This window comes from Salmo salar, chromosome ssa22, assembly GCF_905237065.1.
Source record: "Salmo salar chromosome ssa22, Ssal_v3.1, whole genome shotgun sequence".
Taxonomy (NCBI): domain Eukaryota; kingdom Metazoa; phylum Chordata; class Actinopteri; order Salmoniformes; family Salmonidae; genus Salmo; species Salmo salar.
Window position 1 is genome coordinate 42693449 of NC_059463.1, and position 23401 is coordinate 42716849.

The following is a 23401-nucleotide window of genomic DNA, read 5'->3' on the forward strand; positions in this document are numbered from 1 at the left end:
CTTAGTTAAAGTTAGGAATAAGCATTTAAACATGGGTCCAGTTTTGTATAAATTAAACCAAGAAATGGTTATCAACGTAGGTTGGTTGTGAAATGTTTATTGAGGGTTTTAAGGATGACGTTACTGAGGACTAGAAACTCTATATACTCTACTGAGGACTATATACTCTACTCCACTGACTATATACTCTACTGAGGACTATATACTCTACTCCACTGACTATATACTCTACTGAGGACTATATACTCTACTCCACTGACTATATACTCTACTGAGGACTATATACTCTACTCCACTGACTATATACTCCACTGAGGACTATATACTCTACTCCACTGACTATATACTCTACTGAGGACTATATACTCTACTCCACTGACTATATACTATACTGAGGACTATATACTCTACTCTAATGAGAACTATATACTCTACTCCACTGACTATATACTCTACTGAGGACTATATACTCGACTCTACTGAGGACTATATACTCTACTCCACTGACTATATACTCTACTGAGGACTATATACTCGACTCTACTGAGGACTATATACTCTACTCCACTGACTATATACACTACTGAGGAGTATATACTCTACTCTAATGAGAACTATATACTCTACTCCACTGACTATATACTCTACTGAGGACTATATACTCTACTGAGGACTATATACTCTACTGAGGACTATATACTCTACTGAGGACTATATACTATACTGAGGACTATATACTCTACTGAGGACTATACTCTACTCTACTGAGGACTATACTCTACTCTACTGAGGACTATATACTATACTGAGGACTATATACTCTACTGAGGACTATATACTCTACTCCACTGACTATATACTCTACTGAGGACTATATACTCTACTCCACTGACTATATACTCTACTCTAATGAGAACTATATACTCTACTCCACTGACTATATACTCTACTGAGGACTATATACTCGACTCTACTGAGGACTATATACTCTACTCCACTGACTATATACACTACTGAGGAGTATATACTCTACTCTAATGAGAACTATATACTCTACTCCACTGACTATATACTCTACTGAGGACTATATACTCTACTGAGGACTATATACTCTACTGAGGACTATATACTCTACTGAGGACTATACTCTACTCTACTGAGGACTATACTCTACTCTACTGAGGACTATATACTATACTGAGGACTATATACTATACTGAGGACTGTATAATATACCTCCTGCTGTTCTCTTATAACCCTATCACCCAATTGTCAACCCACCCTCCTCATCTTCTCTAACCTGTCATCAGAAAACGCATCTCCTAAATCATCATCAATCCTCTAACCTGCATGTGAATACCATACCTGTGAGTCCTCTATTTCCTGCAGCCAGCAGGCCTGCACTGTACATGATTAACCATCCTCTTGACCCCATTGACTCCCCACTGCCACTAACATAGGTAACGGTTTAATCAAACAAGATTTATCAAATGAAGACTGGCCAGATGATTATCTAACCCTCAGATTTTAATGTAATTTTCTTATCTCTATTTTACAGTAATTTAATCAAGCCCAGTGTCCTTCAAAGGTTGACAGTCACCTTGCCGATGATTACTTCAGTGTCCCCTCCTGGCCTGAGACAAATGTCAGAGACACGTACTGCTGTAGTATGAGGACTTTGTTTCTGTGCACACACACACACACACACACACACACACACACACACACACACACACACACACACACACACACACACACACACACACACACACACACACACACACACTCTTGACCTTTATAGACGCGTGAAATCCCCAGGGGTTTGGTATCTTGGTGTGGCTGCAGGAAACAATAAAGACTCATGGGTATGATGACCATAGAGATATCTAGGTCTATTTCGGTGGGCATGACCATAGAGATATCTAGGTCTATTTCTGTGGGCATGACCATAGAGATATCTAGGTCTATTTCGGTGGGCATGACCATAGAGATATCTAGGTCTATTTCGGTGGGTATGACCATAGAGATATCTAGGTCTATTTCTGTGGGCATGACCATAGAGATATCTAGGTCTATTTCTATGGGTATGACCATAGAGATATCTAGGTCTATTTCTATGGGTATGACCATAGAGATATCTAGGTCTATTTCTGTGGGCATGACCATAGAGATATCTAGGTCTATTTCTGTGGGTATGACCATAGAGATATCTAGGTCTATTTCTGTGGGCATGACCATAGAGATATCTAGGTCTATTTCTGTGGGCATGACCATAGAGATATCTAGGTCTATTTCTGTAGGCATGACCATAGAGATATCTAGGTCTATTTCTGTGGGCATGACCATAGAGATATCTAGGTCTATTTCTGTGGGTATGACCATAGAGACATCTAGGTCTATTTCTGTGGGTATGACCAACAGTATGACCCCCATTGTGATTCAGTCACTCATCCCACATTGTCCACCACTATACTGGTATTACTCTGTCTATGTTTCCCCTGATGACTGCACACTTTTCATGTCTTTTTATTTCTCTTTTTTTGCTTGTTGTAATTCACACCTCAGTGAATGTGTGAGGTGTTCATAAGCTTTTTGTTACATTTAATAATTGTTACATGTTTGGTCATTGGAGCATTAATTAGTCATTTAAATATTTTAGCTTTTGTCATTATATAACTGGCAGATTGATAACAACATTTCCATGGAGAGCAAACCAGCAAAGTCATAGGAACTAACTTGCTCCAGTTTTCTTTGGGGTCAATATTCAATGGGACTCACAAGCTAACAGACATTCTCTGCAAGCACATAGATGAACATCTTAAATTGGAATTAGTATTTTCTCTCTTTTTTTCAAATCTTGTCACATGTTGATAATGTGCTTAAAAAAAGTTTACCAGACAGAGCAGGATGTTTCAGCAGGACATTCAACCAGTGTGTGCCCAGTGGGTACTTTCTGGCCTTAGTTTAGACCAGTAGTTTGTTGTCCACAAAAGAGAAGCTGGATTTAATTTTAGTTTGTTCTGTCCACAAAAGAGAAGCTACATTTAGATTTGAATGTTTTCTGTCTTTGAGAATTGTGGCGAGAGGTTATGACCCCAGTCAATAACAGATTGAGGAAAATAATAGGAACTGGGGTGAATTGTGTGAAGTGATTCTGCGATCCTGCAAGCATGCAGAGTTGCACATTTATGGGCTATTATTAGGATTAGGATTATTATTAATAGGTAAACCTTAATTTAAAAGTAATGATACCACAGCTGTTAACGTTGGCTGCCTAGTTAATAGTGGTTCAGAGCGTTTTTGATGATGGCTGAGGGAGAGATTACTAATGCAAATACTTATTTATACTCTACCTTTGTATGGCAAAGTTCAGGCGACTATGGTGGAGACTTTTTGTATTGTCTGTTTTAATGCAATTTTATGAACCTTTTTACATCCTCCAAAAGCATTGTTGTGATTTCAACAAACAGACTAAGTTAAGTCATGAACACATCTGCAGTGCCATTTAATTTATTGTTGACGCAATAAAAGTTACATTTGGGATTGTCTTTTTTTACAAGTGCAATTTGAACGCAGTATCGATATAGAAACACAGTATAAACATTCTCTGTCTGTCTGCTGATGCTATTGTTACATTTTACTACTACTTCTTACTCACAATCTTGATCCTAATTGAGTTGTATGTCTTTGTACTAAATAACTTCACTTGTTTGTATTTATTTTAAACAATGTCATGTATGTTGGCATTGTCGATAATGTGGATTATGGTTATTGCCATATTGATACCATATCGATGCCTTTTTTCATGTCATCTTCAAGAGACTTTGTGTGGAGATGGTAGGTGAGATGTGTGCTCAGTAGAAGTCAATAGCCTACCTGTATGATGATGATGTTGCACTGGCAAGGTGCATGCTTCATAGTTACCTTTATTATGCCTAAAGGTATGCCAAATAAACTTCACTTTAGTCTTAATGTGGTGTTGGGGTTATATTTTATATAGTGTGAGCTCCAAAAGTATTAGGACAGTTACAAATGTTTTGTTGTTTTGGCTCTGTACTCCAGCACTTTGGATGTTAAAGGATACAATGAGGTTATCCTATGAGGTTAAAGTGCAGGCTGTCATCTTTAATTTAAGGGTATTTTCAACCATATTGAGTGGACCGTTTAGAAATTAGAGCACTTTTTGTACATAGTCCCCCCCCATTTTAGGGTACCAATTCACTTATACAGTATGTGTATAATAGTAAAAAGTGAAGTATTTGTTAAGTGAATTTGTCCTAATACTTTTGGTCCCTTAAAAGTATGGGTGAAAATTCCCTCACTTCAACCTCATTTATAGTCATTGTATATTTTCAAATCCAAAGTGTTGGAGTACAGAGCCAAAACATCAACAACAAATGTGTGTGTGTGTATTTATTGATCTATTCTACAGTATCTTCACTATCTAATCATATTTATGCTTCAGTCATTCAATGTGTCCCTCTAAAATGACCTGTGTATTAATTTAGGAAGTTTTCCAACATTCATTAGTCAATACAAATATAGCCATAATAGCTTAATCCTAAAATGCGTGAAATTGGGCCTTACTGTAAATCAAACGAGATCAAATCATAACACATTTTCACAGCATTTACAACTTTTACAACTTTTTTACATATCCCGCATTATGGATGTTAAATCTCACTGAAATAACCGAAAGTTAGGCTAATTTATATTCAATGTATAGCTGTGGCTAAAATAAGACACATTTAGTCATGGTTACGTGGTATTGGCATTTCCGGGGAAGTTATAGCCACTCCCTACAGTTGTGTTGGGTTGATGGGTTGTCACTGGTTACCCCAGCCACAAAGTTGGCTATGAAGGTCGTCGTAAAATGTATGGGGGAAAAATTCGCCCTCATTTAAGGTTAGGGTTGGATATAATGTTAGCAGTGTGCTTAAGGTTAGGTTTAAAATCAGATTTTAAGAAGATCATTTGTAGAAATAGGCGAGTTTAGCCATAATTCTGACTTTGTGGCTGTGGTAACTAGTGAACACCGGGTTGATGATCTCGAGGGAGAGTCCTAACAAAGAACAGAAGGGACTCCACAATGGGAGGTTTGGCGGAGACTTCTTATAATAAAGTACTAGTGTATTTTCTGTTTTTATGCCATGGATATGTTTTTAGTTTTTTAAATAATTTACACTTACCCACATTATATTGTGCTTGAACGTAACGTAGCCAGTCTGGGCGGGAGAGCATGGTTGTCAACAAGTGGACAGCTTCTTCCTTGTCTTTTCGAGAGTTTTGAATGGCAATGACATGGCACTTCCAACTTCTAATGTAATGTTTGCTATCGTGCTAACACGTGGTACCCAAACCCTTTGCAAAGTGTAGTGTTCCCGGCAGATAAGTCTATTTCTAGCAACATTGTTTCTGGTGTAGGCTACACATCGCGCCTGCCTTTGACCTAATGTAACATGATATCACAAGTTGCTGTGCCCTACTCGTTTACACATTCTAACACATCATATAAGCACATAACACTGATAGCTAGAGACGTTTTGGCGAGATACTGTACATTACTAGCATTAGACACACACGACAGCTGAATTCAACACATTTTCTGAAGAGGCAAGTATAGGCTACCGAAGAAAATCATGTGCCAGAGAGCAGCCAGCGAGGCATAAGGCATTTAACTTACATTTCACCCTAGAGTCACTACGTGTTCTTGGCTATTTTAGGACAAGCCATGTCCAGACAAGCAATGTCGACCTGGCATAGCCTACCTATTCTGTCAAAACGTTCCAATTTTAAAAAATGGAACTAGATTTCATTCTGCTGTAAATGCCTCTTCAAACTTTGACTCTAGTAGCATATTTAGAGATTTCACTGTCCTAGTTTGTTTATACTGTATATCCCATATCCTTATTATTAGGGAGTCAATCATTCCATATCCTGGCCCAAATATGAACTGTGTGATCCTCATGTTTTCCCATTTTATTATTATAATTTTCATGTTGTGATTCATTCCAATGTGACTGTCAGACAGCTTCCATGACCAGCTGCTGGAGGACAGTCGGTTCCTTAGAGCAGACCGTCGCCTGGACACAGAACTAGTGGATAAGCTCATCCTGCAGCTCAACAGGATCTATCCACAGATCCTCACAGACAAGGAGGCCACCAAAGTGAGTCTTGCTCCCCAGTAAAATAATTTTGACACAGGGTAGTGGTAACTTCCACTGGTAGTAAGAGTCCGAGAATGACTACTTGTTTCATTGTCAGACCAGCGCCAGACAGACTGTAACACAATGTTAAAATAGGCTAGCGTTCACAGGAAATGTGTTTCTGAATTCCTGGAATGCTGAATATGATATGATGATCCAGTTTAGGGACCTTGATGTGCCCACCTGCGTCCGACTGGCCGAGCTCCTGGCTCACCTGCAGGGGAAAGGTGAAGAGGCCTGCCGGGAGTTCTACCGGGCACTTCACCTGCATGTGGAAGATGTGTACTTCAGCCTACCCACACGTCTCCGCCTCAGAGGTTGGTCTCATCGACTGTCAGTCAGTCAGTCACTGGAGATCTGACATTTCTCTCATTATTATTCACACCAAAATACCTTTTTTACTCCAGTTTATTTTAGTAAATACTTTCTTAACACTTATTTTTCTTTTACTGTGCATTGTTGGTTAAGGGCTTGTAAGTAAGCATTTCACTGTAAGGTCTACACGTGTTGTATTCGGCACATGTGACAAATAACATGTGATTTGATTGAGTGAGGATGACATTATCGCTGACACTTTGCGATCTCTTTCCCAGATTCTATAGACCCGTTCACGACTGCAGCCTCACCCACTCAGCAGAGATATGTACTAAACGACAGAGGTAAGCTATACACACATAAAGTGCACACTCTGTCACTCACCAACACATGTACTGTAAACACACATGCCCTTTACGGTACATTCCTCTCTTTCTCACATACTGTCTTCTGCTCTCTTCCCTCTCCAGGTCAAATGTTCTTCCTGAGTTGTTTCAGTGTTGCAGTTGGGGTGGCTCTACTACATTACTATGACAGTGAGTAAAATTAGTTTTTTCTCCTTTTTACTTTCCCACAGAAAGACCAATAGGAACACCAGAAATCATACATTTTTACAGCTCGTCTGTACTCCTGTAGACGTAAAAAAAAAAAAAATCAAGCATAACATTGCATCTTCATGTTATGACACATCAAATCAAACTTTAATTAAAGTGCAATCGGATGACACTTTACAGTGAAACAAACAAGGAAGAAGCAGTGAAAGGAATGAGAAAAATAACATAAAACGCAAAGGATGTCTAAAACAATAACTGTTTTTTTATAATGTAATTTAAAAAGCTCTAGTGTCTGCATCTCATACCTGACAGGGCAAGCTTTTTCATACACCTGTTCAGTTTTCATTAGGTTGAAGTTGTCAATGCTATCATGATTATTTGTTGGGGAATAAAACAAAGTTGAATCGTCCTTGTGTTGTCCTGCAGAGGCCAAAGTAACAAGGGGCAGCAGGGCTCTTGGCATGGCTGCTCTTGGATTGGGTCGACGAGCCCGAGAGGTTCTCATATGGTACACTGAAGACCCCATCAGGAAGTAGTGGGTGTGTCTCCAACACCACCAGCACATCAGAACACACACTCCAAAGTTGCTTCCGGACATCCACACTACACTACACCCTTTTCACACTACCGTGCCAGCCTGAACCAAACTGCTAGTTACAGCAACTACGGTTAGTACAGCTTGGTTGGGCTCTATTCGATTCGTCTTAGTAGTATGAAAAGCCCTTAAGTCATTGTTTTTTTACAACTCTGTAAATACTATATATATATATATATATTTAGGGATCTTACTTTCTCTGACAATTTTTCATACAGCTCTGTTTTTTATGGACTTTCATTGTCCTAATAATGGTTAGTTATAGACATGCCTCTTCTCTGGTGAAAGCAACTATTATTACTCTAAACTTAAGCCTCTGTTACTGAATAGCATTAGAGATCCTGTCTGCATTCAGCTTCATTTGTGTGGTGTGGACACAGTAGACATGTAGGGGTTTGTACAGAATACCTAGAGACCAGACTCACTTTAAATACGGAACCTTTTCCAGGGTATGTGTTGTACTGCTCAGTATACTCAGGGGATTGACATTAGAAAACATCAATTTTATTTGGCGTGTTTGTAAGATGAGATGTTTAATTTGCTTATTCAAGAAAAAAACAACCAAGCACTACATTTATTGCAATTTGTTTTGTGATAATGTCTCTGTTGTCAGGGGGATTATGAGAAACATGAATGTAATAACAATGTTATAACATGTTGTGCCCAGTGTTTGGCTTGGGTTAAATGTCTACCACATAATGTCTTTACATTAGATGAATCCAGGTCCACTATGTTTCTATACCTAGGCACGGTTTAATGAATGTGTGATCTAGCTATATCAGAGAATATGTTCTGCATTTTTATTTTGGTGTGAGGCTCCTTACCTCTGGTTCATCAACAAAACAATGGCGGTGTGGCGGACAGAGTCGCTGTTTCCCCTATTGCGGACTCCATCTTTAAATCTTTTTTGAGTGAAAATAGTACTTAGTCACTGTTTTTGAAAGTGTTATTTTTTATTATTATGGCCACTAAAAGCCAATACAAATGAACACATTTCAGGTCTCAACCGTGTCTTTTCACCTCAGAATCTATTTCTCTCTCACTTTTCTCAAATGTTAAGCATTTCCAAAGCCTTCTCTAACCAACATGTGTCTTATGTTTTCTCTTACACATGCATGAAGCCTTTGCTCACTAACTTGCTGTAATTTATGTTTAGTTTGTTAAGGTCAATATTGTTAATGGGGGAAGTAGATTATAACGGTTATTCTGTTTTATAGTAGGGAACATCATGTTAAATACACATGTAACCTACCAGATATAAACAATGTGGTGTATCACAGCTCTATCTACTCTTTTTATGTCTAAAAGTGGAAGTTAGGATTCTCCCCACAGACTCTAACTGTCTTAGTCTCTCAAGTGCCATCATTAGCCTTTCCATGCATGGACAATAAAAAAACTATCTGAACAAATTGTTGTATTTTATTCACAAACTTCATTTCAGAATAGTAAAGTGTTCTACTGCATATAGTGCATAAAACAACAACGTATATTAAGTGGGGTTAAAAGATTTGGTCCTTCATTTACAAAAACAGAAAAGGATTAAGAGAATGTAAAAAAAACAATTATACTGTCAAGGCTAAACGAGGCATGACATACACACTTCCAACAAATATATACACCGAGTGTACAAACGATGATCAACACCTGCTCTTTCCATGATATAGACTGACCAGGTGAAAGCTATGATCCCCTTTTGATGTCACTTCAATCAGTGTAGATGAAGGGAGGAGACAGGTTAAAGAATCATTTTTAAGTATTGAGACAATTGAGACATGGATGTGTACCATTCAGAGGGTGAATGGGCAAGACAAAATATTTAAGTGCCTTTGAACGGGTATGGTAGTAGGTGCCAGGTGCACCGGTTTGTGTCAAGAACTATAACGCTGCTGAGTTTTTCACACTAAACAGTTTCCCGTGTGTGTATGTGTGTGTGGGGGCAACTCCATAAATATTAGGAAGGTGTCCTTTAATATTTTGTACAGTATATGACAGGAGGTTGGTAGCACCTTCATTCGGGAGGACGGGCTCGTGGTAATGGCTGGAGTGGAATGGTGTCAAATATGTTTGATTCCATTCACTCCGTTCCGGCCATTATTATGAGCCGTCCTCCCCTTTGCAGCATCCTGTGGTGTATATACATGTACATTTACATTCTAACTATACATACTGTATCTGACAGATCTGAGATTACATATATAAGGCAGCATGCACAGTCCCCTCTGATACCACGTTGAGGTTTGTTGACTGTCAGGTTGCAAAAGTCTGGTAACTTAAACCTGGTTATTTCGGGATAGTTACTTTAATTTTTTAACCCTTATCGACTGTAAACTGTACAGTACTATACAGTACTGCCTGAATATATTCGATATGTAGGCCCAGGCTCACACAGGACTCTGATTATATCCGCTCCTCTCTGCTGTACAATGATGTACACATGTTTAGCATGGGGCTGTGGGCAAAGCATTTACACAGTGGTGGAAAAAGTACCCAATTGTCATACTTGAGTAAAAAGGTACCTTAATAAAAAATGTCTGAAGTAAAAGTGAAAGTCACCCAACAAAATACTACTTGAGTAAAAGTATTTGGTTTTAAATATACTTAAGTATCAACAGTAAATGTAATTGCTAAAATATATTAGAAGTCAAATTTAAAATTACTTATATTAAGAAAACCAGAAAGCACAATTTTCTGTTTTTAATTTACGGATAGCCAAGGGCACACCAACACTCGGACATCATTTACAAATTAAGTATTTGTGTTTAGTGAGTCCACCAGATCAGAGGCAGTAGGGATGACTAGGGATGTTCTTTTGATAAGTGTGTGAATTGGATAATTTTCTGTCCTACTAAGCATTCATAATGTAACGAGTACTTTTGGATGTAAGGGAAAATGTATGGAGTAAAAAGTACATTATTTTCTTTAGGAATGTAGTGAAGTAAAAGTTGTCAAAAATATAGTCATGTACAGATACCCCAAAAAACTACTTAAGTATTAATTTAAAGTATTTTTAATTAAGTACTTTTCACCACTGCCTTTACAACACACCCAGATAAGCTGAAGTCCAAAAACAGCAGTTAAGACAGCTGTGCATTGGGTTTTAGCTAGGGTGGTAAAAATATAAAACTACTTGTTTTTGTACAGAGCTGAAAGCAGACCGAAGACTCTTGCATGCGTGCACACACACGCGTGTGCAGCAGCTGGGTCTGTACATCAAGTATTTCTAGAACAAAGTCACCACGACAGCGGCTCTGGGATATGTATAAAATAACCCTGTAGATCATATTTGAAAAGGCAATAAATGAACGGCATTGGTCATTTGAACAATGTAATGTTCTCACAGCATGTAAATAGCAACTGATGAAGTGTGTGACGTAACATCATGAAGTAGGTTAAATGACCAGGGGAAGACAAAGTTGACAAATTCTGACCTTGATAATGCAACTGACAATCTGATTGAGATCCTGAGAAATGAATACAGAAAGACAAAGATGGTGAACTCTGAGTTTGTAATTGCCTCTGAAATGTTGACTGGCTGTGGATATGAAAGGCCAGTGTGAGTCCTGTAGAGTTGATCTATCCATTGTCTTTGACGAAACAGAGAACCTGATGGCTTGAGACCTATGGAAGACTGGATCCCTGAAATTCTCTGGCCTGTAAAGTAGCAGTAATTGGGTTAGTACTGCTTTGCAGCTATGGTATTCCAATATCAAACATTTAATATAAGATTCACCTATGTGTATTCTAACAATAAGCCTACCTACATATACACTATATATAAAAAAGTATGTGGATACCACTTCAAATTAGTGGATTCGGCTATTTCAGCCACACTCTTTGCTGACAGGTGTATAATGTCGAGCACACAGTCATGCAATCTCCATAGACAAACATTGGCAGTAGAATGGCCTTACTGAAGAGCTCAGTGATTTTCAATGTAGCACCTTCATAGGATGCCACCTTTTCAACAAGTCAGTTTGTAAAATTTCTACCCTGCTATAGCTGCCCCGGTCAACTATAAGTGCTGTTATTGTCAAATGGAAACGTTTAGGAGCAACAACGGCTCAGCCGCGAAGTGGTAGGCCACTTACGCTTGAGTGTAAAAATCATCTGTCCTCGGTTGAAACACTCACTACTGAGTTCCAAACTGCCTCTGGTAGCAACGTCAGCACAATAACTGTTTGTCAGGAGCTTCATGAAATGGGTTTCTATTGCCGAGCAGCAGCACACAAGCCTAAGATCACCATGCGTATTGCCAAGCGTCGGCTGGAGTGGCGTTAAGCTCATCGCCATTAGACTCTGGAGCAGTGGAAATGCGTTCTTTGGAGTGATGAATCACGCTTCACCATCTGTCAGTCCGACGGACGAGTCTGGGTTTAGTGGATGCCAGGAGAATGCTTCCTGCCCCAATGCATAGTGCCAACTGTAACGTTTGGTGGAATAATAATGGTCTGTGGCTGTTTTTATGGTTCAGGCTAGGCCCCTCAGTTCCAGTGAAGGGAAATCTTAATGCTACAGCATAAAATGGACATTCTAGACAATTCTGTGCTTCCAACTTTGTGGCAACAGTTTGATGAAGCCTCTTTCCTGTTTCAGCATGACAATACCCCACGACACAAAGTGACGTCCATACAGAAATGGTTTGTTGAGATCTGTGTGGAAGAACTTAACTGGCCTGCACAGAGCCCTGACCTCAACTCAATCGAACACATTTGGGATGAATTGGAAGGCCGACTGCATGCCAGGCCTAACTGCCCAACCTCACTAATGCTCTTGTGACTAAATGGAAGCAAGTCCCGCTGCAAAGTTCCCTCATATAGTGGAAAGCCTTCCCAGAAGAGTGGAGGCTGTTAAAGCAGTAAAGTGGGGACCAACTCCATATTAATGCCCATGATTTTGGAATGAGATGTTTGATGAGCAGGTGTCCACATACTTTTGGTCATGTAGTGTATTTATAGAGCTCATGTAACCTGAATTTGACATACAACTCTCATACATGTATGATTACCAAACACTACCAAAGTATGTGCGTATTGTACATATAACACTAGTATAATTCCTTTACCTGTGTACTAGCTGATGACTATGGGTAAGGAGTGAGGGCAGTTAGGAGTTGGTGTTGGGCTTCTGGACGCCAAATGCTGTGATGAAGACATTGACTACAACAATGATGAAGACGAGTGCTGTGGTGACATTCTCCATAATGTTCAGCTTGAAGTGCATGCTCTCATCGTTCACGTTCCACTTTACTACAGAACAAGGGAGACACCAAAATATGTTGAGGATTAATTTACTGTCTCCAAGCATGTCCTCAATCCAACCAACAGACAAGATTGGACAAGTGAACTCAAGGGCTCTACCACATGGTGGCCCGCCTGGCTTTTGAACCATCATTTATTTAGCGTTGTCTTACCAATCATTATTGAACCATCTGATATGAAGATACAGCCTTTGACATTTCCTACCCTCAGGTGAATTATTATCTAGGACATTCATTATATTCCTCACTGGAGATGAAGGCTAATATGTTGTTGAGGTGAGAGTTAGTTAGGGCCCAGTTTAGTTTAGCATTTTTCAAATGCTCTCTCAGTGCAGACACACAACTCCTGTAATGTTAGCAATTCCCCCTCAGGACACTAAGCTGAGTATTCCTAATTTGAACCAGCTCAGAGGAGAAATACAACACCCAATGGTCTCATTCCTGAACTCTCCCTCCCACACAATGGGAGCCCCTGGCAGGGGAACATAAGGATATTATGGCCAGGGGTGTGATGGACCAGGCTTCACTCAGTACACAGATAATACTGTGTTTGCAGAGAGAGCCATTCTCAGGCCTACAAACACACATAGGGCTCTATTTTTGTCTGGCGTTGAGGCACAAGTGTCAAAAAGCATGTTAGTTTGCAATTTCGTCATGTAAAAACTGGCATTTTCTAGCCCTAACGGCAGGTTCGGCAACTTACCTGTCTAACATCAGCCCGTTTGCGCTGAAGTGTGAGGGGTGGTAATATTTGAGTTGTGTCTTTAAAAACAGGTGCAAAAGTGACAATTTCATGCAGCGCTAGTGGGAAGTTAAAGACCCACAAAACGCAGGTCTTAATGGTAACACAGTTGATGATAGCATGGATTTTGGGAGCGGAAGCTCAGCCTATCCAGCCATGACGCACAGTGCCCATAGAAGAGAGAGTGCCTTTTGTGCCGGTGAATCTCATATTTAGAAACATTAACAAAATTATTGGTTTCCCCTATTTCATTTAATTTGATTAAAAACCAAGCATAGCCTACTCTCCCCTTAATCAAGGCTCGTTTAGCAGCATCGCATAGATGCGTCTTTTTATCCTTGCCATTAGCCAAGTAGTCTATGAATAAGAGGGTTTTAAATGGTCTACCGAGAGTGCTTTGAAATATTTTGTTTTTTTCCCTCATGCTTTTTCATTATTCACAATTCACATACCTGCATACTTAATTTAGCTTGTTCAAGTAGGCTGTCCATCCCTATTTTCAAAGACCGCCTCTCGTCCGATTAACTGCCTCGCACATAGGCAACGATACAATTGACATGAGCCTAGTATCTTGTATAGACGTGCAAATGTTATACCTAAAGACATTTAGGCCTACGTGTGCACACAGTGCCATGGAACTAGAGAAGTGATTTATGATGTCATGCTTCTGACCCCATCCTATTTAGAAATATTGTTGTTGTTTGTTTTATGTTTCATACCGAGCCCTCCATAAGCTACCCTTACCCTAGGCCTAAGCTACTAAGGCTGGTTCAACAGCAAAGTGTTGTGCCTTTTTTATCCTGGCCTTTCACAGTAGCCTATCCATAAAAGGTGTTTAAATGGTCTGTTAGTCAGAGAGCCTTGAATTTAAAATGTACTGCACATCCTAAAACATCGCACATATGCCTGCTTGCATACTTAATTTTGCTTGTTCAAGTATCCAGGCATGTAGCCTAGCGGTTAAGAGCGTTGGGCCAGTAACCGAAAGGTTGCTGGTTTGAATCCCTGAGCTGGCAAGGTGGAAAAATCTGCTGTCCGCTCCTTGAGCAAGGCAGTTAGCCCCCAGCAACAACTACTACCCTGGCGCAGATGACGTCGATTAAGGTAGCCCCCCGCACCTCTCTTAACACTGGGTGTTTTTTTTGTTGTTGTTTTTTTTACTGTTGTATTACTCGTTATTGTAGCCTATGCTATTAATAAACTGTTGTATCAATCCACATTGGACCAGGAAGTGAATATTCCGTGCCTACAGCCAAACTGGAGTTGATGACAACACGAAGACCGCCAATAACCTACAAAACTTGGGACAAACGCATGCTGTATTATGCCATGGAACACGTTGATTGGCCAGTGAGTGGCCAAGCCCTCGTCACACCTATAACTTCTTTATTCATCAAAACTCAGCCCTTTCGCGCCACCACCAGCTATTGCGCTCATAATTCCGGCTGTAATAATAGCTAAAGTATTTCTGACACACCCCTGGACATACAGCGCTACCGCCAGCGTATAAATCTACCATTGCGTTAGGTTTGTTAAAATAGAGCCCATGATATTTGTTGGGATTCAATCATAAAGTAGGGTCAGGGAGTTGATCTGTTCCTGGAGCAGAGGAGGAACGCATGCTGTATTATGCCATGGAACACGTTGATTTGCCAGTAAACCAAGTGTTCATGTCTCATCAATAATGTCAGGAGTTTTCCCTGACCATGTTATATGGGGGTCAGGTCACATGGTCAGGATAAACTCTTGGCCACAGAAATAAAATGAATATAATGGGCATCCCCATTCATTTACATTACATTTACATTTACATTCAAGTCAATGATGGCATAATGGGTGGACCTGCAGCCATTTTGAGTGTACCAATAAGAGCAAAGCAGGAAGTGTACCCATCAATCAGTGCTGTGATTTGTTGAATCAACTCAACTGACATTACAAAAATATATTCCATTGCATGAGCCACATCATAATTTGAATTAACATTCTATATTACCATGGAAATTATTGCATCACAATACCAGGCAACCAGTGTACCCAGGAGTTTACCAGTAAAATTGTCAAGATAAGAGGTTCCAAACCCGTTCTATTCATTATATTTCTACGCTCCTGGCCCCACGCATCATCAATCTGTGGCTACGTCCCAATTATCTCTCCTTCCTCCCAAAGTGTGCACTTCCCTTCACTGATTTGAAAGAAAAAATAAATGACTGGGATAAGAAATATGGTGGAAACTCTTAGCCCATGGCCTCCACCAATCCAATGCTTTTAGATTTGTGGGAAATATTGAATGACTTCACTCTTCAGGAGAAAGGCGATATTATTGGGAAGCAAACAGTTGCTGGTTAGCGCCAGAGCCAGACAGAGTGTCGATTACTTTCTTCATTTACCCCTGGGGGGATTAATAAAGTTCAATAGAATAGAACTGAGACCCACCGATGAAGATGAGCAGGATGCCCACAGTGACCTGCAGGATGAGGGAGATAGAGATGAGGGTGATGAGAGGGTTGTAGAAGGTGAAACCTGGGCCCTGCTCCAGGACAGCCTTCAGCTGGGAGGCGTTGGCCATGAGTAATGCCACGTCCAGCATGCTCTCTGCTGCACTCTTCTTATTGGCGTAGTGGTTCATGTTCAGAGTACCCACCGTCGCCCTGTGATTCCTGCCCCTAAGATGTGGAACCTAACATGAATACAGAGAGACTAACATTAGTACAACATAGACTAGACAAAGACATCAATTATGTTCAGTATAAACATAACGTATATCTAGTATGGGCTAGGTGGGCCGCTAGCGTCCCACCTGCGGGACACAGCCAGTGAAATAGCAGGGCGGCAAATTCAAAACAGCAAAAATCTCATAATTCAAATTTCTCAAACATACAACTACTTTACACCATTTTAAAGATACACGTCTCCTTAACCCAACCACGTTGTCTGATTTCAAAAAGGCTTTACGGCGAAAGCAAAACATTAGATTATGTTAGGACAGTGCCTAAAAAATAAAAGCCACACAGCCATTTTCCAAGCAAGGACAGGCGTCACAAAAAACTGAAATACAGCTAAAATTAAGCACTAACCTTTGATGATCTTCATCAGATGGCACTCATAGGACTTCATGTTATACAATACATGTATGTATTGCTCGATAAAGTTCATATTTATATACAAAAACCCCATTTTACATTGGCCCTTAATGTTCAGAAATGCTTTTCCTCTGAAAACTTCCGGTGAATGAGCACATTAATTTACAGAAATACTCGTCATAAACGTTGATAAAATATTAAACTGTTATTCAAAGAATTATAGATAAACATCTCCTTAATGCAACCGCTGTGACAGATTTAAAAAAAGCTTCACGGGGAAAGCACACTTTGCAATAATCTGAGTACGGCGCTCAGACAACAACAGCAGGCAATACAGATACCCGCCATTGTGGAGTCATCTAAAATCATAAATAGCATTATAAATATTCACTTACCTTTGATGATCTTCATCAGAATGCACTCCTAGGAATCCCAGGTCCACAATAAATGTTGTTTTGTTCGATAAAGTCCATCATTTTTGTTTGCGCGTTCAGTTTGCTACTCCAAATGTTGGAAGCGTGCAGAAAATTTCACGACGAAAAGTAAAAAAAAAGTTATATTTACGTTCGTAGAAACATGTCAAACGATGTATAGCATCAATCTTTAGGGCCTTTTTAACATAAAACTTCAATAATATTCCAACCGGATGATTCCAATGTCTTGAAACATTTAATGGAACACAGCTAACTCTCACGTGAATGCGCGCCAATGAACTCATGTCCACTCCTGAGTCAACAACTTCCAACTTCCTTTGTTCGCTCTCTGTTCACCATAGAAGCCTCAAACAACTTTATAAAGACGGATGAAGGAAGTGCAAAATGAACCCTAAGTCACTGTATACTGAATAGGCCCAGTCTTGAAAAACTACAAACCACTTCCTGGTTGGATTGTTTCTCTGGTTTTTGCCTGCCATATGAGTTCTGTTATACTCACAGACATCATTCAAACATTTACATTTACATAATTTAGCAGACACTCTTATCCAGAGCGACTTACAAACAGTTTTAGAAACTTCAGAGTGTTTTCAATCCAAATATACTAATAATATGCATATCCTACGTTCTGAGCCCGAGAAGTAGGCAGTTTAATTTGGGCACGTCATTCATCCGAATTTCCGAATACTGCCCCGTCACTAAAAAGATATCTATCCATATGTCTATGGACTTAACTCAGGTATATCACTGTCTGGTTACAGTTGTATGTGAACCTGTAGGAGAGCACACTGTTAGTTATATTATTATATAAGAGGCTGGTCCTATGCTACATTATATGAACACTATGATGAGTTAATGTCCTCACTGAACTTTTTACTATGTCATACTGACCTTCAGCTTATTTAGGATAAAAAAAGTTTTAATGGAAGTATGTGGACATTTTGGGGATTCCTACAGTGACTCTGCTGTGGATTTGTGGGAAATGAAAGTGTTGTGGGACTATTTTAACAGGAAGTGTGACCATGCCCTCGGTCCGTGGTGACTGCGCACCATGCACGGAGAACTGATAGAAAGGAAGAGAGGTCAAGAGATCATGTGCTATATCTTCTCTTCAGTTTCTTGCCAACCAGGGTGTAGATACTGAAACTGAAAACCAAGAGAGAGCAGTTCACCCTGTGGAGGAAGGTCTCTTCTCTACTTTACCACCCTGCAGTAGAGCAGGTTGGAAAATATGAAGTTAAATTGTTACGTCATTGAAAAAGTGGGATTCCTAAACCAAACATTACCCAGGTGTCTTTGTGGGTTGAGGACAGAGTGTATATTTTGGGTGGAACCGTCTAGTCTGACCGTCCAATAAACAACAAGGAGAGCCTTGTGCCCAGGTTGGCAGTGTAAAACAGAGAAGCCCACATGCCTCTCACCACCTCTAAAAACACTCACAGCCCACAGAGGAAAAAGTTGTTCTTGTGACCGAGGCTAGCAATGGTTGGACAGTTACTTATCTCTGAGAAGCAGCCTGCTTTCCTTCACTGACTTATAACCCTCAAATTCCTGCACTGATCTTTCTTTGTCTTTCATTCATTCCATTCTTTGACTTTCACTCCCTTTCTCTGGCCCAGTTTTTATGTACCATTTTTCTCACTCAATCTTGTTGCCCATCTCTCTGTCCTTCAAATGGGCTAGATTCCTATACTGCTGTATTCATAACTTAACAATGTTCTAGAAATAATTAATGAGGGAACTTTCTCATGGCCTTATTCTCAATGTCTGGTTATCCGTCCCTCTCCCTCTCTTGGGCCAAGGAGGGACTTGCCTCTGCTGCTTATGTCCAGAGTGTTATAACAGGCTGAGATACAGTACGTGTGCTGTATTACGTATTCTGGTGATGCCAGACACTTTTCTTAAGCATGATTGTTGAGTAACAAACAGATCATTGTGGGTCTGAACAGACACTGCTGACCAGTCAATGTTGTTGCTCGTGTAAGAGATGGGAGCCCTTCTCAGCTCTCCTTTTTCCTTCCCATCCTCTGCCTTCCTTGTTCATACACTGGTCGTACATAAACTGAACAACTGTTGTTGTTTTACTGTGAGATTCATATGTGGGCTCTTCATGTTGCTTCTATCTGAACAACTAGACTCAACAATTAGTATAAGCCGCAGGTTTAAGATCAACACTGATGGGTAAAAACAACAAACTCTAACAGAGCTCGATGATTGCACAGTTGTTTTCCATTGAGTTTGATCAGGACTTTTCTGAGTAACATAGTCATCATTACCTACAGTACTGGTCCAAAGTTTAGACACACCTACTCATTCCAGGGTTTTTCTTTACTTTTACTATTTTCTACATTGTAGAATAATAGTGAAGATATCAAAACTATGAAATAACACATGGAATCATGTAGTAACCAAAAAAGTGTTAAACAAATCAAAATATATTTGCACACTCTTGGCATTCTCAAACCTGTTAATTAAATGGGCCTGCAGATGTGTTGATTTAACACTTTTTTGGTTACTACATGATTCCATGTGTTATTTCATAGTTTTGATATCTTCACTATTATTCTACAATGTATAAAATAGTAAAAATAACGAAAAAGTCTTGAATGAGTAGATGTGTTCAAACTTTTGACTGGTACTGTAAATGTCAATCATTTCTGGAATCCCAGGCCATTATGCCACTTTGCTCACAGAGCAGAGCAGGTGAAGACTGGACACCTCCTTTATGTTGCTCAGTGCTATTGTGATTCACTTGGGATGTTGGACTTTCAAAATATGTTCTTCAAAGAGGGTATTATTTTTGTAAAGAACTGCAGTGTTTTCTACAACACGCACAACAGACAACCTTGAATAAACCACTGAGGAGAATGACAGAGTTGCAGACGTTCTATTTAATTATTATTATTTTTTAATTATAGCACCTGATAGTTGGATATGCTTTTCTCCCTTCATTAATTCCCAGGCTTAAGCCCAACTCTCATCTATCTAATATCTCTGCCAACCAAACAGATAATTGGACCACTAAGCATTGTGTGACTTTGAGAGACAGGGATAAATGGTCTCTGAGGCTAAGTAAACTATTTCCTTTTCGGCAGACCCCCAACAAGACAAATCAATACTGAGTGATTTGAAAGCGTCCTGCATAATTATGTAAACACTAAATGGGTCTGAAATGGCACCCTATTTCCTATATAGTGCACTACTTTTGACCAGGTCTCTGGTAGCTAGTGCATTACAGTATATAGAGAATAGACCAGGGTGCCATTTCGGACGCAAACATTGAGTAGGCCTAAACTTTGCTTGGTAGGGAAGGACGTTTACCTTTGCCCAAAGGAATGTTTGTTTTCTTTGCCATATTACACCAAATACTAACAACCACATAGCACTGAACACTCAGAGCTGTCGCCTCAACATACATCAATGGGGACTTGTGGGGAATTGTACTTGCTTTCCTTTGGCCTTTGACATGGTTATAACCTATTGTTGTGGTGTAACAGGTGTTTACTCTAGGTTAGTAACAAAATGATGTGGCTTACCCCTTAATATATGTCACCTATTCACAAACATGGCCCTTGGATAACCTGCTATGAATGTGGGAAATCACCACTTCCCCCTACTTTCTCATTGTGTAATGTATTTTTAATGCAACACAGTTTGGTTGATTATAAACAATTGACAACAACATTCTTGCCATCTTCTAGCTACCCAACATTGTTGGATCAATCGTTTGGTAGATCAAGTTCTCTGATACTTTTCATGATGTGGGTTTTCAAACAGATCAACATAATATTGAAGGATAGTGATAAAGGGATTCCCCTCGTGTTGGTAGTCTAAATCAGGAGCATGGCAATGATCTCACACTTAATCCTCAACAGGTGGGTTTTGGACTATAATGAATTACTTAATTAGCTGTAATAGAAAACCTGAACTAGTTCAAAGGTTAGCGTAACAATGGTCTTTGAAATAGGCCTAAAACGTGATCAAGGGTTGTGTATGCTATGCTGTCAAAGGGGTTAAACCACCCTCCCATAAAATACACACAATTCTAAATATGGTTCTGTCTGTATTTAACATTTAATGTGTGGCATTTAATTATCCGTATAGACCTTTTGTTTACGTTCCAAAATACGTCTATGTGCCTTTGGCCGATGTTGATGGCCACCAACAGGCCCACTGGCTACGGTCCCAATCTCATAAAATATCCACTGTTTAGGAGCATAATCCCCATGACAACAGGCACGTGTCAGTCATTGTATTTCTGCGGATTTTAATTTTCACGAGCATAGTGCGTAATCATAACGCGCAAACGATATGCAAAAACGATGCTAATATGCCCATTATAGACTACGAGTACGTCTATTACATTGGGTTTGCAATCATTCAGACGAGACTGGTGCTTAATTTAGTATCGTCCTGTTGAAGCCCCACAAAGAAAAGTTTCAGCATAGAATGTGAATTGTTAATAAATGAACTACCGATAAACATCCGCGTAGCGAGAAATGGTTATATTGTAGCCTATATGGTAGGCTATAACGGTTAGGTTACAATGTAACCAAGATGCAGTAGGCTGCGGCATAGGTTATGGACGTTTTTATTTGAGAAAAAAAAACAACACTTTACATAGATAGGGACTGGCCTCTGTTGCAGACTGCGGTCTCACAGCTTCTTGCATCGTAGCCTATCTTACCTCTCCTCCGTTCTCTCCGTCGGCATCTCCGTTCATTTCCATGTTTTCAGTTGCCATATTTGCCTCTTAAATATTTAATTTAAACTAAAGCGGGTTACAATACAAAATGTGTTGTGGGAGTCCGTGTCGCTGTGTCTCTGCCAGTGGCCGAGTGAAAAACGCCTAAACGGGAAGAAGTGGAGGACTGACTACCGGGCTTCACTAGGGGGCGGGCTACACTGGGGTCTAGAGAAACTGAAAGAAGCCCCTGAATTGTCATGCTTTGATAATTAAGGAATGCCCCTTTCATTTGGGTGAAAAACAAGGGATTCCACAGTTTCACAAAATCTAAAATACTATATAGGGATTTCATGAAATTATGTAAATACCGATGATCTGATAATTTAAAGGGTCTCTGATTCTAACTTTGGGCTAAGCCTGATATTTTTATTTTATTTATTTATTTCACCTTTATTTAACCAGGTAGGCAAGTTGAGAACAAGTTCTCATTTACAATTGCGACCTGGCCAAGATAAAGCAAAGCAGTTCGACACATATAACAACACAGAGTTACACATGGAGTAAAACAAACATACAGTCAATAATACAGTACAAAAATAAGTCTATATACAATGTGAGCAAATGAGGTGAGATAAGGGAGGTAAAGGCAAAAAAAGTCCATGGTGGCAAAGTAAATACAATATAGCAAGTAAAACACTGGAATGGTAGATATGTAGTGGAAGAAAGTGCAAAGTAGAAATAGAAATAATGGGGTGCAAAGGAGCAAAATAAATAAATAAATACAGTAGGGGAAGGGGTAGTTGTATGGGCTAAATTATAGATGGGCTATGTACAGGTGCAGTGATCTGTGAGCTGCTCTGACAGCTGGTGCTTAAAGCTAGTGAGGGAGATAAGTGTTTCCAGTTTCAGAGACTTCTGTAGTTCGTTCCAGTCATTGGCAGCAGAGAACTGGAAGGAGAGACGGCCAAAGGAGGAATTGGCTTTGGGGGTGACCAGAGAGATATACCTGCTGGAGCGCGTGCTACAGGTGGGTGCTGCTATGGTGACCAGTGAGCTGAGATAAGGGGGGACTTTACCTAGCAGGGTCTTGTAGATGACCTGGAGCCAGTGGGTTTGGCGACGAGTATGAAGCGAGGGACAGCCAACGAGAGCGTACAGGTCGCAGTGGTAGGTAGTATATGGGGCTTTGGTGACAAAACGGATGGCACTGTGATAGACTGCATCCAGTTTATTGAGTAGGGTATTGGAGGCTATTTTGTAAATGACATCGCCAAAGTCGAGGATCGGTAGGATATGTATAGCCTTTGGTGAAAAATCTTCCCAAACACCATTTCAACATCATTTGAATAACCTAACTGTTGCAGAATGCGTCAGAATAATATTACACTTTCCAATGCTGAAGGTGCCATCTTGCGTACATCTTCAGTATATATTTTCAGAGGCACACTACTTGACTAGTGGCAATATATAGTGCATTTGGAAAGTATTCAGAGCGCTTCACTTTTTACATATTTTGTTATGTTACAGCCTT

At 39.9% G+C, this 23401-nt stretch overlaps 3 protein-coding genes across 5 annotated transcripts in view; 2 read left to right on the plus strand and 1 right to left on the minus strand.

Moving 5' to 3' along the window:
* The window catches only part of LOC106583446 (protein bicaudal D homolog 2), a 43258-nt gene extending 39286 nt beyond the window's left edge, over positions 1-3972 (plus strand). Inside the window, exon 8 of the mRNA XM_014167620.2 lies at positions 1559-3972. Within this exon, the coding sequence (XP_014023095.1) occupies positions 1559-1561 (3 nt within the window). The 3' untranslated portion in view covers positions 1562-3972. The remainder of the gene's footprint in view (positions 1-1558) is intronic.
* Positions 3973-4808: 836 nt separating this feature from the next.
* On the plus strand, positions 4809-9079 carry LOC106583362 (caspase recruitment domain-containing protein 19). 2 transcript variants are annotated; one of them, XM_045705782.1, is made up of 6 exons: positions 4809-5096; positions 6028-6167; positions 6367-6523; positions 6800-6865; positions 6992-7057; positions 7502-9079. In XM_045705782.1, the coding sequence occupies exons 1-6, from the start codon at positions 5090-5092 to the stop codon at positions 7609-7611; spliced, it is 546 nt and encodes a 181-aa protein (XP_045561738.1). In that variant the 5' UTR covers positions 4809-5089; the 3' UTR covers positions 7612-9079. The 2 variants fall into 2 exon arrangements, with proteins under 2 accessions (XP_045561738.1, XP_014022970.2); XM_014167495.2 differs by having other exon boundaries at positions 4810-5092.
* Positions 9072-22061, minus strand: LOC106583445 (ninjurin-1). Of its 2 annotated transcripts, XM_014167618.2 has the most exons (4): positions 21871-22061; positions 16103-16346; positions 12733-12916; positions 9072-11321 (listed from the first exon to the last, which is right to left on the minus strand). In XM_014167618.2, exons 1-3 carry the CDS (start codon positions 21925-21927, stop codon positions 12774-12776), a joined length of 444 nt encoding a protein of 147 aa, XP_014023093.1. In that variant the 5' UTR covers positions 21928-22061; the 3' UTR covers positions 9072-11321; positions 12733-12773. The 2 variants fall into 2 exon arrangements, with proteins under 2 accessions (XP_014023093.1, XP_014023092.1); XM_014167617.2 differs by lacking the exon at positions 12733-12916.
* Positions 22062-23401: the final 1340 nt, after the last annotated feature.